Below are 15,172 nucleotides of genomic sequence, written 5' to 3'. Positions count from 1 at the left end.
CTATGGACTTTTGGGAGTCTTTTGACCCTGCCAGCAACCCTGAAACCCAGGACCTGGCTGTGCAATGTCTATCCATGTGAATGAATGAATGGTTTATTGTACTAACCATAAGCCATGACATCAAATAATATACTACTCTTAAAAGCACAGTATACACTTTCCAATGTAAACATTAAAACTTATTCTATAAACTAGCTCTTTCAAATTACAATAGCAGTGACAGTCCCTGTAGACATGATAACCATAACATAATCTGATTTGTATTATTCCATTTCTAGCCTGGATGTGCTTCCTGCCCTGGAGCCCTTAAAGCGGAAGGGATACCTCTGCTTTGGGGGCAGAGACAGCCCAGCCTGAAGACCTGCCACTCGCCTGGGATATGCTGGGAAGCGGAGGTGCCTCTCCGGAATCGCAAGTGCCATCCCTCCTCTCCCTCCCTTCCTACCTGGACGCTTCTTCTCCTTCTTCGCTGGGCTCTTGTCATCCCGGGAGTGAGGGTGCATCAACCACAAGGACAAGGGTGCCAGGCTTTAAAAAACAGCCTCTTGGGAGGGTGAGGGACCAAGCAGGGGCATGGGGATTGAGGGAGGCAGGCAATGGGAATACTCCTCTGGAATGGGAACCAGACAGGCAGGCTGCCTCCTTCTGCAGGCACTTGGAGCAGGGTTGCTGTGAGTTTTCCCGGCTGTGTGGCCATGTTCCAGAAACATTCCCTCCTGACGTTTCACCCACATCTATGGCAGGCATCCTCAGAGGTTGTGAAGTCTATTGGGATTTATATATATGTGAATTGATGTCCAGAATTCTTGTCTGTTGGAGGCAAGTGGGAATGAGGCCATTGGCCACCTTGATTAGAACTGAATGGACTTGCAGCTTCAAAGCCTGGCTGCTTCCTGCCTCGGGGAATCCTTTGTTGGGAGGTGTTACCCTGCCCTGATTATTTCCTGTCTGGAATTCCCCTGTTTTCTGAGTGTTGTTCTTTATTTACTGTCCTGATTTTAATACTGGTAGTCACAGTTTGTTCATTTTCATGGTTTCCTCCTCCCTGATGAAATCCTGTGGAAATGGACATTGTTTCACAGATATATATCTAAACCTCACTTGCCTAGTTTCCAACCGACTTTGGTCCACCCTGGGCATTATTCCACAGATATATAAACCCCACTTGCCTAGTTTCCAACAGACCTCACCACCTCTGGGAATGCCTGCCATAGAGGTGGGAGAAATGTCAGGAGAGAATGCATCTGGAACATGGCCAGAGAGGCAGGAAAACTCACAGCAGCCAGAACAATCGTTGTTTCTTCTACCTTTGGCATTCCACAGATACATAAACCCCACTTGCCTAGTCTCCAACAGACCTCCCAACTTCAGGGAATGCCTGCCATAGAGGTGGGAGAAATGTCAGGAGAGAATGCTTCTGGAAGGTGGCCAGAGAGGCAGGAAAACACAGCAGCCAGGACAATAGTTCTTTCTTCCACTCTGGACATTTTTCCACAGATACATAAACCCTACTTGCCTCGTTTCCAACAGACCTCGCCACCTCTGAGGATGCCTGCCATAGAGGTGGGCGAAATATCAGGAGAGAATGCTTCTGGAACATGGCCAGAGAGGCAGAAAAACTCACAGCAAGCAAGACAATCATTCTTTCTTCCACCCTGGACATTATTCCATATACATAAACCCCACTTGCCTAGTTTCCAACAGATCACACAACCTCTGAGGATGCCTGCCATAGATGTGGGCGAAACGTCAGGAGAGAATACTTCTGGAACATGGCCATACAGCCCGGAAAACCCAGTGATCTTGGTCTTGAAAGCCTTCGACAACACATTCCACAGATACATAAACCCTATTTGCCTAGTTTCCAACAAACCTCACCACCTCTGGGAATGCCTGCCATAGAGGTGGGAGAAACGTCAGGAGAGAATGCTTCTGGAAGATGGCCAGAGAGGCAGAAAAACTCACAGCAAGCAAGACAATCATTCTTTCTTCCACCCTGGACATTATTCCAATACATAAACCCCACTTGCCTAGTTTCCAACAGCCCCGACAACCTCTGAGGATGCCTGCCATAGAGGTGGGAGAAACGTCAGGAGCGAATGCTTCTGAAACATGGCCAGAGAGACAAGAAAACTCAAAGCAACCAGGACAATCGTTCTTTCTTCCACCCTGGACAGCTTTCCACAGATAGGGGGGCTGTCTGGCCATGTTCCAGAAGTATTCTCTCCTGATGTTTTGCCCACATCTATGGCAGGCATCCTCAGAGGTTGTGAGGTATGGTGAATGTGAGGTATGAAATTTCTCCATACCTCAACACCTCTGGGAATGCCTGCCATAGAGGTGGGAGAAACGTCAGGAGAGAATGCTTCTGGAAGGTAGCCAGAGAGACAAAACTCACATCAACCAGGAGAATTGTTCTTTCTTCCACCCTGGGCATTCCACAGATACATAAACCCCACTTGCCTAGTTTCCAACAGATCACACAACCTTTGCGGATGCCTGCCATAGAGGTGGGAGAAACGTCAGGAGAGAATGATTCTGGAAGGTGGCCAGAGAGGCAGAAAAACTCACAGCAAGCAAGACAATCATTCTTTCTCCCGCCCTGGACATTATTCCACAGATACATAAACCCTACTTGCCTAGTTTCCAACAGACCCGACAACCTCTGAGGATGCCTGCCATAGAGGTGGGAGAAACGTCAGGAGAGAATGCTTCTGGAAGGTGGCCAGAGAGGCAGAAAAACTCACAGCAAGCAAGACAATCATTCTTTCTCCCACCCTGGACATTATTCCACAGATACATAAACCCTACTTGCCTAGTTTCCAACAGACCCGACAACCTCTGAGGATGCCTGCCATAGAGGTGGGAGAAACGTCAGGAGAGAATGCTTCTGGAAGGTGGCCAGAGAGGCAGAAAAACTCACAGCAAGCAAGACAATCATTCTTTCTTCCGCCCTGGACATTATTCCACAGATACATAAACCCTACTTGCCTAGTTTCCAACAGACCCGACAACCTCTGAGGATGCCTGCCATAGAGGTGGGAGAAATGTCAGGAGAGAATGCTTCTGGAAGGTGGCCAGAGAGGCAGAAAAACTCACAGCAAGCAAGACAATCATTCTTTCTCCCGCCCTGGACATTATTCCACAGATACATAAACCCTACTTGCCTAGTTTCCAACAGACCCGACAACCTCTGAGGATGCCTGCCATAGAGGTGGGAGAAACGTCAGGAGAGAATGCTTCTGGAAGGTGGCCAGAGAGGCAGAAAAACTCACAGCAAGCAAGACAATCATTCTTTCTCCCGCCCTGGACATTATTCCACAGATACATAAACCCTACTTGCCTAGTTTCCAACAGACCCGACAACCTCTGAGGATGCCTGCCATAGAGGTGGGAGAAACGTCAGGAGAGAATGCTTCTGGAAGGTGGCCAGAGAGGCAGAAAAACTCACAGCAAGCAAGACAATCATTCTTTCTTCCGCCCTGGACATTATTCCACAGATACATAAACCCTACTTGCCTAGTTTCCAACAGACCCGACAACCTCTGAGGATGCCTGCCATAGAGGTGGGAGAAACGTCAGGAGAGAATGCTTCTGGGAGATGGCCAGGAAAACTCACAGAGACCTGAGCGCTCTCTTTCTCAGCCTTTGCCAACCTTGAGAGAGAGAACTCCTGGCGCCAGCTTTGTGAGGGGCCCCTGAGGAAACAGGTGTGGGGGGGGGGGGCAGAGAGAGACCCCAACGCACTCCTAAAAAAAAAAAAAAACCCCGACCAAAAAAGCCTCCCTTTCCCTCGGTGTGGCGTCGGGGCGCGCGCGCAGGCTGCCTCCCCCTTTCCCTCCTCCTCCTCCTCGCCGTCCTCTTCATCCTCCTCCCTGAGGCACTGTCCCGAACCTTCCCGACGGGAACTGCCGAAGAGCCGAGGGATTCCCGCCAAAAAAGAATCCCTAACGGAGGAGGACGCTGAGGGGAGGATGGAAGGGAAGGGGAAAGTTGCCCTCGCTGCCTGCTTGGGCTTGTCACCTGCGTCGTCGTCGCCTCCTCCTCCATGCAGCTTGGGTTGCCCCTCTCGGCTGCCTGTGCCTCTCTCAATCTCGCTCCGCCGCTGCTGGGATCAATGAGGCAACCGAACAAAGAGCAGCGGCGGCGGCGGCGAATCAATTTCTAATACCTATCGATGGGGGAGGGGAGAGAGAGAGGGAGGGAGGGAGGAAGAGCGAGCGCGGCAGGACCCCCTCCTCCTCCTCCTCCTCCCCCCTCCCTCTCTCTCTCCGGAAGCCCCCTCCTTTGCCCAGCTTCCTCCTCCTCCGTCGCTTCTCCTCCATCGGCGGTCCGGCCGAAGCCGCTCACCTGGAGCCGGCCGAGGAGAGCCCAGGGCGGACGGTATTGAACCATCGATCCCGCATCGGCGGCCATCTTGGGGGCGATTGGAAGGCGGGAGAGAGTGAGTGAGGAGCGGGAGCCGGCCTGGACTTTTCTCCCTCCCTTCTCTCCCTTCGACGCGGCTTTCATACTAATCGATCCTCGCCCGCCTTCCCCGCCTCACAACCTTGCATTTTACCTCACAACAGCCCTGACAGGTAGGTCTGAGGGAAACAAAATATATCCGTGAGGGATTGAAACTTTCCTCCTCACTCACTGCAATGAGCATCATTGTTTAAAGCAGGCCTGGGCCCACTTCGGCCCTCCGGGTGTTTTGGACTACAACTCCCACAATTCCTAGCAGCCGGTAGGCTGCTAGGAATTGTGGGAGTTGTAGTCCAAAACACCCGGAGGGCCCAAGCTTGCTTTCAAGGGTCTTCCCAGATCAACTCTGCTTTCTTCTCATTTCCTTTATTGCCATGACTAGTTTGGCTCCACAGAATATGAAGTCCCACTTCTAACCCGGCATTACCAAAAATAAAAAATAAAAACTTTGGCTCAATCTATTTCTCTCACTTATCACTTAGCTTATACTTGGGTCAGCTTATACTCGAGAATATATGGTACATTTATTATTTTTCTCTATTGTTGCTACTATTACATTTACAGTAGAGTCTCGCTTATCCAAGCTGAATGGGCCGGCAGAAGCTTGGATAAGCGAATATAATAATAATAATAATAATAATAATAATAATAATAATAATAATAATAATAAAACTTTATTTATACCCCGCCACCATCTCCCCAACGGGGACTCGGGGCGGCTAACATGGGGCCATGCCCTGAGCAATACAATATAATAAAATATAAAAAACAGCATATCATAGCACAATTAAAAGTAATACAATAAATGATAATAGACACTACATCAAGAAATCAAAAAACTTGAATATCTTGGATAATGAGGGATTAAGGAAAAGCCTATTAAATATCAAGTTAGGTTATGATTTTACAAATGAAGCACCAAAACATCATGTTAGACAACAAATTTGGCAGAAAAAGTAGTTCAATACGCAGTAATGCTATGTAGTAATTACTGTATTTACGAATTTAGCACCAAAATATCACGATATATTGAAAACATTGACTCCAAAAATGCTTTGGATAATCCAGAACGTTGGATAAGCGAGTGTTGGATAAGTGAGACTCTACTGTATTACATTTATTATTTCACTCTGATATTATTATTATTATTATTATTGTATTTATTATCAAAGTTTGTCCTGTCGGGCAAATGCGCTCTAAGAGATGCATCATAGGTAAAGTTGTGTGTTTTCCAGCTGTAGGGTAAACTACAACTCCCACTATAATGAGTCAGTCCCCTCCAGTAGGTTGAATTAGTCATGGGGGTTCTGTGTGCCAAGTTTGGACCAGGTCCATCATAAGTGCCGGTCGCCGTTTCCCTGGTTGTGGGTCAACTACAACTCCCAGTAGTGCCAGGTTCTGTGTGCCAAGTTTGGACCAGGTCCATCATAAGTGGAGGTCACAATTTCCCTGGTTGTGGGTGAACTAAAACTCCCAGTAGTGCCAGGTTCTGTGTGCCAAGTTTGGACCAGGTCCATCATAAGTAGAGGTCACCCTGGTTGTGGGTGAACTACAACTCCCAGAAAGGAAACTCAGTTCCCCCCAAACCCCTCCAGTAATTTGCTCCAGATCCATCCGTGTTTGGGTTTAAACCGCTCTCTGGATGGAAGTGAACTACAACTCCCCAAATCATGGTGAATTCCCCCCCAAAGCCCTCCATTATTTTTGTTGGTTGTGAGGGTTCTGTGTGCCAAGTTAGGTTAAGGTCCATCTTTGATGGGGTTCTTTGATTGCAGGTGAACTATAAATCCCAGTACCTACAACCAACAAACACCAAGGCCAATTCCACCCCAAATCCACCAGTTTTTAAATTTGGGCATATTGGGTATGCATGCCAAGTTTGGTGCAGATCCATTGTTGTTTGCGTTCACAGTGCTCTCTGGCTGTAGGTGAACTAGAATTCTTACAAATCAAGGTGAATTTCCCCCAAAGCCCTCCTGCATTTTTTGTTGGTCATTTTAATGGTTGTTTTTATATTCTGCTGTTTTTAATTGTTTTGATCAGATTGCAATATGTTTATTATGTTTTTAAATGTGTTTTTAGTTTGTAAACTTTGTTGTGCCGGGTTTGGTCCCGCTTGTAAGCCGCCCCGAGTCCCTCTGGGGAAATGGTGGCGGGGTATAAAAATAAAGTTATTATTATTATTATCGTTGGTGGGGGTCCAGAGTGCTCATTGATTGCAGGTGAACTATACATCCCAGTACCTACAACTCCTAGAAATCATGGTGAATTCCCCCCAAACCTCTCCAGTATCTTTTGTTGGTCATGGGGGTTCTGTGTGCCAAGTTAGGTTCAGGGACCTCATTGGTGGGGTCCAGAATGCTATTTGATTGCAGGTGAACTATACATCCCAGTACCTACAACAGCTATAAATGAAGGTGAATTCCCCCCAAACCTCTCCAGTATTTTTCTTTGGTCATGGGGATTCTGTGTGCCATATATGGTCCAGGTTCAGGTCCATTGTCAGTAGGGCTCACAGTGCCCTGATTTGATGCAGGGTGAACTACAACTTCCATCATGTGGAGTCAATCCCCCAAACTCCTCCAGTATGTTTAGTTACTGCTCAGTTCTGCTCAGTTTGTTATGCAGACAGAGTTGAGAAGAGTAGGAAAGGGTTATGGGAGAGGCAGTGGGCAGTGGAAATGCATATCCTGGCAATGGAGCCTGTGGATTTTGCACTCATTGCGCTTTCACTTGCTCATCAGAAACAGTCGTGTTCATATAAAGTCCAAGGTCTAACAATGACACCACTTCTTGCCTTTGCTCCTGTTCTGTAGTTTCTTTGGCAGAGCTTGGATTAGAGAAAGATGGAATCAGGACCCAGCGCCGCTCCTAGTTCTGATGTACTCCCTTCTTCTCCCGCCCCACTTTTCCTTTTGTTTTAAAAATATTCCCATGGCAGTTCAACTGACACCAAACTGCTTTATTTCTGCAGTACGGACACCTCAGGTCATTATAAGAGTTTAGGTTGCCTGTAGCACTTGCCAAGAAGTTTGCCAAGACCACTTTGAAAATCAAGCTTAGATTTCAGAATTGTTTGAATTGCAAGACAAGTTCTCTCGGCGCTAATCTCTAGAAAATGTCCCCAGAGCTCTCTCTTGATCTGCAATTGCTTATCTCCTGGGCTCATGTATTATCAATATTGCTTGCTTGTTATTATCATCACCATCCAATGTTTATCTCCCGGGCTTGCTTGTTTCTTTTTAGATGTCCCCTAGATAGCAGGCAGACTTTTTCCAGGTGTCCCATTTGGTTTTAATACCAATTGTCACTACAAACAACATCTTCTGTTCAACATCGAGTCAACTCCGAATGCCAGATAGTTCCCCCAAAAGATTCTTTTTTTAAATCAGTACAGTACAACCCTATCTCTGTTTGCTCAGAAGTCTTGTGTTGTTCAGCGCAGCATAAATGTGTGTCGAATCCGTGCTTCCCATGATTTAAATGCTGGAAAGCAACATCTATGCACAGAATAAAAGTGAAAATATGTATGTGTGTGTGGCTGGGGTGTCTACTTACACAGACAGGCTCCTGCCTCCACAAACAGCTATAGCTCCCACTACAATGCTGGGTACCCAAACTATTTGGAGATAAAATAGCAATTTTCCATCTAAAACCCTTGTATGTTCCCAATCTTAAAGGGGGTTATGTCATATTCTTACTTATGCAGAGCATAGATGGGTCGGCAGCAGACCTCAAAATCATTATGAACTGTGACTATGGACAAGGCTGATGGGAACTATAGTCTGTCAACATTAAGAGGGTAGTATTACAGAGTTTTTCTCCCTTTCCAGCATGAAAGTGAGGGTTGGCATTGTGCGGAACCTCCAGATGTCATACTGCAACTCCCATAACTCCTTAGACAGCAGAGACAGGGATGAGGATGATGGGATTTGCAGTACGACAGCTTCAAGGATACAAGTTACCCAGCCCTGCAGCAAACCCAGGCAAGGCATGGCTACAGTGAGAACCTGGATTTTTAAAATATGTACAAGCATTGTTTAATATTATGGCGGACACTATTTTGAGAAAGTATGAGAAAATGAACCAAAATATTTAAACCTAGGGATCACTTCAAAGCTTCTAAAATGTACCCATGGAGGGATCTTCCAATCTCTACTTTTTTAGGATTTAGGATTGACAAGAGCCTCTTATTGAGAGGAAGCAACATTATGGGGTGCCCTGCTTTGATCAGATCGTACCTTGAATGCTGTGTTCGGGACATCACAGTGGAAGGAATGTGTTGATGGACTGGAACATCTCCGGAAGAGGACAACCGAGATGGTCAGACACCAAACCCTCAGTACCATGGTGTTGAGGTTTAGCCTGGAGGAGAAAATATCCAGAGGTGATGTGATACACTTATCTTTAACTAAATGGAGGAGGGATGCCAAATAGAAGCACATCAAGCTTGTTTTCTGCTATTTTGGAAATTAGATCCCAACCCACTGTCATCCCATCCTTTGGCTGACACAGACAGGCCCTCTTGGACTCAATGAGAGCCATTATCTCCACCAGCTTTGAAATCCCTCCCTCCAATGGTTATTAAATGATTTAACCGGGTGTTGTTGGGTTGTTGGTTTTTTTCCCATCTCTATGAATAATTGAAGGGGTTGCTTGTTAATGTCTAAACCGATTACAGCAGGTGATTTACTCCGCATCTTCTTCCGGCTCAGCTCACCTCCACAAGATTCGTCTCCCCACCCCAAGACATCTGTATCACACAGAAATAATTCAACGGTAATGTGTTGTTGAAGGCTTTCATGGCCGGAATCACTGGGTTGTTGTGAGTATTCTGGGCTGCTTGGCCATGTTACAGAAGCATTCTCTCCTGATGTTTTGGCAGGCATTCTCAGAGGTGAGGTCTGTTGGAAACTAGGCAAGGGAGGTTTGTGTATTTGTGGAATGATGGCCAGGGTGGGAGAAAGAATTCCACAGATATATAAACCTCACTTGCCTAGTTTCCAACAAATCTCACAACCTCTGAGGATGCCTGCCATAGATATGGGTGGAATGTCAGGAGAGAATGCTTCTGGAACATGGCCAGACGGCCTGGAAAACTCACAGCAACCCTAATTCAATGGTAGTTTGCCTTGACTATGACCAAACTGAGCATGCTGGGTAAAAGCGCCCCCTGGTGGCACCAGTGGAGGATTGCAGGGGCCGTGTAATATGGGGCATGGCACAAATCCGACAATCAACCCACCTCATGTGCTGAGATTAGGAGGAGTACAGAATTCCCATTAAAGTGAAAAGACACAAATAAAGAAATCGCTTTTTTTTTTTTTTGCTTGGCTAGACATTTCTAGGTCTTCCAGCACAACTCTTATGGTCAGCTTCTGCTGGAAGCTGACCACAGAATCACATTGGAGGATGCAGAGATCCCTAGAGAGGCATTTTCTGCAGAAATCTCTAGGTCCTCTAGTACAACCAGAGGAATCTGAGCAGAGGTTCCCCAAAAAATCCCAAAGAACCTAAAAATTCAAATCAGAACAATCAAATCACAAAAGTCAATAATCAGGAAGAACTACTGCATTCAAAAAGAGGGAAAGGATTGGACTTGCCTCTGGTCTGCCTTGGGTCCCGTGCTGGACAATTCTACACATAATAAAAGTGAAAATATGTATGTGTGTATGTGGCTGGGGTTTCCACTTATACAGAAAAGCTCCCACTTTCATAAATGGCTTTAGTTCCCACTACTCAGGAGACAGCAATGGCCCTCCCTCCAATGACATTGCAGGATATAGTGAGCGCCGTGAACATGTCTAAGAACCCTGCCAATGTCCACAAACACCCCATGACTTACTCAATCTACTGGAGGGGTTGGAGGGGACTGACTCACCATAGTGGGAGTTGTAGTTCACCCTACATCCAGAGAGCACACTGAACCTCACCCATGATGCATCCAGAGCAAACTTGCCCAACATCACAAACTTAAGTACTGATGGAGTTTCTCGGGGTTAACCTGGCATGATGTCAGTTGTAGTTAAACCACAACCTTGCACATTTTGTACAATCAAAACTTTTTCAAACAACCCAGGCAATGCTGGGCAGCCAAGCTAGTAGAGCATATAACTTAAATAAGTAGATATGCAATGTTGAACTGGGAGGGCTGGAGAGTTGGTAGCAATGCCACTGAGTTGGTAAGCATGATGGGAGCATCCCATTACTCCTCTCAGATCTGGGGAGTATATCATCTTGGCTTTGTGGGCCCCTCCGTTCCCCCACAATCCTTGCATCGCTTCCATTTTTGTCATCGGCATCCAGCAGATGCTAAATGTCTTTTCCCCCAGCTGTCTCTCCTTCTTTCCGCAACACCCTTCTAAACAACAATTAGCGAGTGATCTTTAATTAGTTTTGCTATTTGGCGCCTTTGATGCGCTGATCTTCTGCAGGGATTGGGTTGATGGCAACCTGTTTTAGAAAGGCTCAAGTCCAAAATCTCACTGGGGTCAGTTTCACTTAGAAACACTGGCTGCTGGAGAGATCTTTGCCAATGGGACAGGGACAAATGCATTCTCCTCATCCGCATCCTGCTTTTTGCTCTTGATCGAGACCCAAAGCATCCAATGAGCAAGCACCTATGATAAATTCCATTCTTCCTAGGCCTAGAGATGCATTTCCATTTCTCGGCGGGTCACAAAGGAAGATATGCAAATAACTCCACTCTCTTTATTTATTGCAGGAGGCGATCTATTCCTTTGCATGAAAATGAAATTCAATCAGGCATGGCTGTTAAATTAAGTCTGCCTCGACCCCTCAGGTACAAACACTCGTCTACCTCTACACACGCTCACACAAATATTCACCTAGGAATCCCAATGGTAGTCATGGAGGAAAAGGCAAGATGGTGGCGGGAGAAGGGGCCTTTGTGAATGGGGCTTGCTGACACTCTTATGGGCCACAGTAATGCAATAGGTTAAACCCTTGCACTGCTGACCTGAAGGTTGGCAGTTCAAATCCGCGAGACAGGGTGAGCTCCCATCTGTCAGCCCTAGCTCCTGCCAACCTAACAGTTCAAAAACATACAAATGTGAGTAGCTAAATAGGTACCGCTTCAGCAGGAAAAGGCAAAGAGACACTCCAAGCAGTCTTGCCGGCCACATGACCAGGAGGTGACAGCACAGGCTCCTTGGCTTGAAAATGGAGATGAGCCAGAGATGAGCACTGCCTCCAGAAGCCAGAAATGAAAGGAGAAGCCTTGCCTTTGTTTGTGTTTGTGTGTCGCATGTGATTGTAAAAGCATTAAATGTTTGCCTATGTATGTAAAATGCTATAATCCACTCTGAGTCCCCTAGGGGAGGAGGGCGGAATATAAATAAAGTGTATTATTAATTATTATTATAAAGTGTATTTGTGCGTGGTCAGAGAGCAGGTGTGGCCTAGGAATAGCTCCAGGCACCTTTGCTTAGTTTTTCATTATTCTTCCTAAACCTACTCAGAGCTTTGAAATATTGCTTTATTTATGCTACAGCTAGAATGGGATTCTGGGAGTAGTAGCTCAAGATCCGAATCCTATTGGATCCATCGACTCACTTGCTGTGTAGAGCAAGTCAAAATCCAGGGCTTCTTGGGTGAAGTCGATTATCTTGATCCCTCACAGTCTGGTTTTAGGCCTGGTCACGGAACGGGGACAGCTTTGGTCGCCTTGGTGGATGACCTGTGGGGTTCTGCAAGGTTCCATTCTTTCTCCCATGCTTTTCAATATCTGCATGAAACCGCTGGGTGAGGTCATCCGGAGTTTAGGAGTTGGGTGCCATCTTTACGCAAATGACACACAACTCTACAACTCCTTTCCACCTAATTCCAAGGAAGCTCCCCAGATTCTGGACCAGTGTCTGACAGCTTGGATGAGGGCCAACAAGCTGAGACTAAATCCAGACAAAACACAGGCCTTCCTGATCAGTTGGGAGGGGTCAGGGTATAGGGTGGCAACCTGTGCTCGACAGGATCACACTTCCCCTGAGGAATTATTATTATTATAGGGTTCAAAAGAGGGGAAAATCTCCAAGCACACGTCTCTCCTGACACACAGGCAGAAAGAGATCTCAATACACACAGCACACACCAAGATGTAAAAGTAGAAGTCAACAGCAAACCATTCTACGTAACCAATCAGAGTGACAGCAGTAACAGAGGAGAGAAAAAATAAATCTATATATATATATATATAAGGGTAATGAAATTTCGGCCTAGGACAAAACAACAAAACTACACATCCCAGAAACATTAAACTTGGCAGCACAATCCCTCACCCATGCCTCTACGTTCATACAACAAAAAGAAAAGAAAAATAAAGTCCTAATTAGAGGGAGAGGAATAATTGTTTTTATCCCATTGCTGCCAGTTAGAAGGCTAAGCTCCGCCCACTTGGTCTCCTAGCAACCCACTCAGCCCAGGGAACAGGCAGAGTTAGGCCTCAGGCCTCTTCCACACTGCCTATAAAATACAGATGATCTGATTTTAACTGGATTATATGGCAGTGTAGACTCAAGGTCCTTCCACAACCCATTTATAATGGACTTAATGTCAGGGGAAAACCTTTACCCTTTACCTTAACTACCACCAATTCCTCAAGACTTTATTTCCCATACCACCATACTTCACCACAGCAATGCGTGGCCAGGCACAGCTAGTACATTCTAATTGTCATTCAGAAGACGGGGGAAAGGATTTCCCTCCGCCTATTCTAAGCTAACTACTCCTCATTGAGGACTGCAGACTTGGGCGGTGTGGGGTTGAATCCCAACACTACTAAAGATGCATCTCTACACTATAAGATTGATGCAATTTGACCCCACTTTAGCTGCCATGGCGTAATGCTATGGGATCCTAGGAGTTGTAGTTTGATGAGACACCAACATTATTCAACAGAGAAAACTATGATTCCCAGGATTCTGCAGCACTGAGCAAGGCAGTTGAAGTGGTCTCAAACTACATGAATTATAGTATTGGTGCACCCAATTTGGACTCTTCCAAGCCCTAGAAAGAGGATACTTATTGTATCCATTTCATTTTTTTGCTAATGAGAAGAGATTTGAACAGAAGACAGAGTCTATTTTTGGCAATCCTTGGGTCCCACAGAAGCAAGATTTCCAGACCAAATAGAGCTTTCTCCACAGAAATTTGAATTCCTAGCTGCTGTGCCAGAGGAGAGCCCGCCCTTTTGTGTCCCAATACCTTTTTAAAAGAGGAATAATCATTACCAATAAACAAACCTACCAGCTAATGTACATAAGCAAGCAGATTAAGGCGCTGCATGAATTTGTCATCTCCCCCTCAGCCAGGCTCGGCGCGGCGTTTGCGTAACGATCGATTCCTGCAAACATATATTATTTTACACTGTAAGTACGAGCGGTCTGTCGTCGTGAATATATGATAGTTAAATTTAAAACGCGTTAGTTTAATAAAAATGCATAAAGTCGAACAGGCCTGCATTAGTTTCCGCGCAAAAATTCAATTTCATAAATATTAGCTCATGTTAAAATGCATTGATTTCCTCGGAGATTGGATTGGTCAGAGGGAATTTATACTTGGCTGGAACGGGAAGGTATCCGTTTCCTATGCAGAAATGCATCGGGAGGGGAAAAAAAACCACCATTAACTTAGTAGAAGACATTCACCCACGGTTCTCATGCATTCATCCATTACGTATGCAAAATGGGAGTTGTAGTTAAGGTCTTGAGTGCAGGTGCCTCTCCAAATGACAGGTCCTAGGATCCCGTAGCTTTGAGCCATGGCAGCTCAAGTGCAGTCAAACTGCATTCATTTGACAGTGTAGACGCCCTCAAGGAGGAGAAATCTCGGAGTGAGAGCACTGCCATAAAAAACAACAACAATTGGACAGAATGAGATCCCAGGGCAGTGTGCAAGTAAAAGACATACAAAGTGATTCAAGTGAAAAAGACTTTTGAACGTGTTTGATATCCTTTAGGAGCCTCCCAGAAATCCGAGGTCCGTTGGTCCCATTCCCGGCTCCATCCTTTTCGATTCCGTGAGATTTCCGCAGATGAAGATCCAGATGGAGACAGCAGCCGTGTTCCAACATGGTGCGGCAGGCCAAAAGCAGTTCACTATATAATGGTTGGCCACGAAGGATCTGGGATGTGTCGTTTTTCAGGGCAAGGCAACTCTGTCTGTTCCAAAGAAGGACACTGCAAGAATATAAGCCAAGACCTTCTTTGCTACGGGCATTCCAATGCAGTACTTTTGTCAAGGTCTGGGCCATGGTGGTTTCCCTGTGAGCAGAGCAATGAATGCATCTACACTAGAATCAATGCAGTCTGACACCACAGTAACAGCCATGGCTCAATGGGAGTTGGAATTTTGCAAAGTTCAGGGAGACGGGAGGGTGGGGAAAAGGACAGGGACAGTTGAAATTGGCACGGGTAATCGGGACAAAGGTGAATGCAGAAGAAATGGGGCAAAGGTTAGGTTTGGGTCCCTAGATGTTTTGGCCTTCAACTCCAAAAAATCCTAACAGCTGGTAAAATGGCTGGGATTTCTGGGAGTTGTCGGCCAAAACACCTGGGGACCCACAGGTTGAGAACCACTGGGTTAGGTGAATGCAGGGAAATGGAAAGGAGAGTTCTGCTCCCTGGGCCGCGAGGACCATGTGGCTCAAGAGGAAGAAAAGCTGAAGGAAAAAACTCAAAAAACAAAAGGA

The 15,172-nt window shown here is 46.1% G+C and overlaps 1 protein-coding gene and 1 long non-coding RNA gene across 5 annotated transcripts in view; one reads left to right on the top strand and one right to left on the bottom strand.

Annotated features, from left to right (window-relative positions):
* The window catches only part of cux2 (cut like homeobox 2), a 150,490-nt gene extending 146,299 nt beyond the window's left edge, over nt 1-4,191 (bottom strand). For 2 of the 3 annotated variants that reach the window (XM_008119875.3, XM_062958703.1), the window contains exon 1: nt 4,024-4,191. In XM_008119875.3, the coding sequence (XP_008118082.2) occupies nt 4,024-4,050 (27 nt within the window). In that variant the 5' untranslated portion in view covers nt 4,051-4,191. Of the gene's footprint in view, nt 1-445; nt 2,366-4,023 lie in introns of those variants that run through there. The other variant, XM_062958702.1, reaches the window with a different exon arrangement.
* Nucleotides 4,192-4,265: 74 nt separating this feature from the next.
* Nucleotides 4,266-11,847, top strand: LOC103280532 (uncharacterized). Of its 2 annotated transcripts, XR_507398.3 has the most exons (3): nt 4,272-4,580; nt 8,635-8,854; nt 11,192-11,847. It is a non-coding gene; the product is annotated as an uncharacterized LOC103280532 (long non-coding RNA). The 2 variants fall into 2 exon arrangements; XR_010000025.1 differs by having other exon boundaries at nt 4,266-4,580; nt 8,635-11,847.
* Nucleotides 11,848-15,172: the final 3,325 nt, after the last annotated feature.

Source organism: Anolis carolinensis, chromosome X, assembly GCF_035594765.1.
Source record: "Anolis carolinensis isolate JA03-04 chromosome X, rAnoCar3.1.pri, whole genome shotgun sequence".
Taxonomy (NCBI): domain Eukaryota; kingdom Metazoa; phylum Chordata; class Lepidosauria; order Squamata; family Dactyloidae; genus Anolis; species Anolis carolinensis.
Note: the sequence above shows the minus strand (reverse complement) of the source record. Positions and strands in the feature narration are given on the sequence as shown.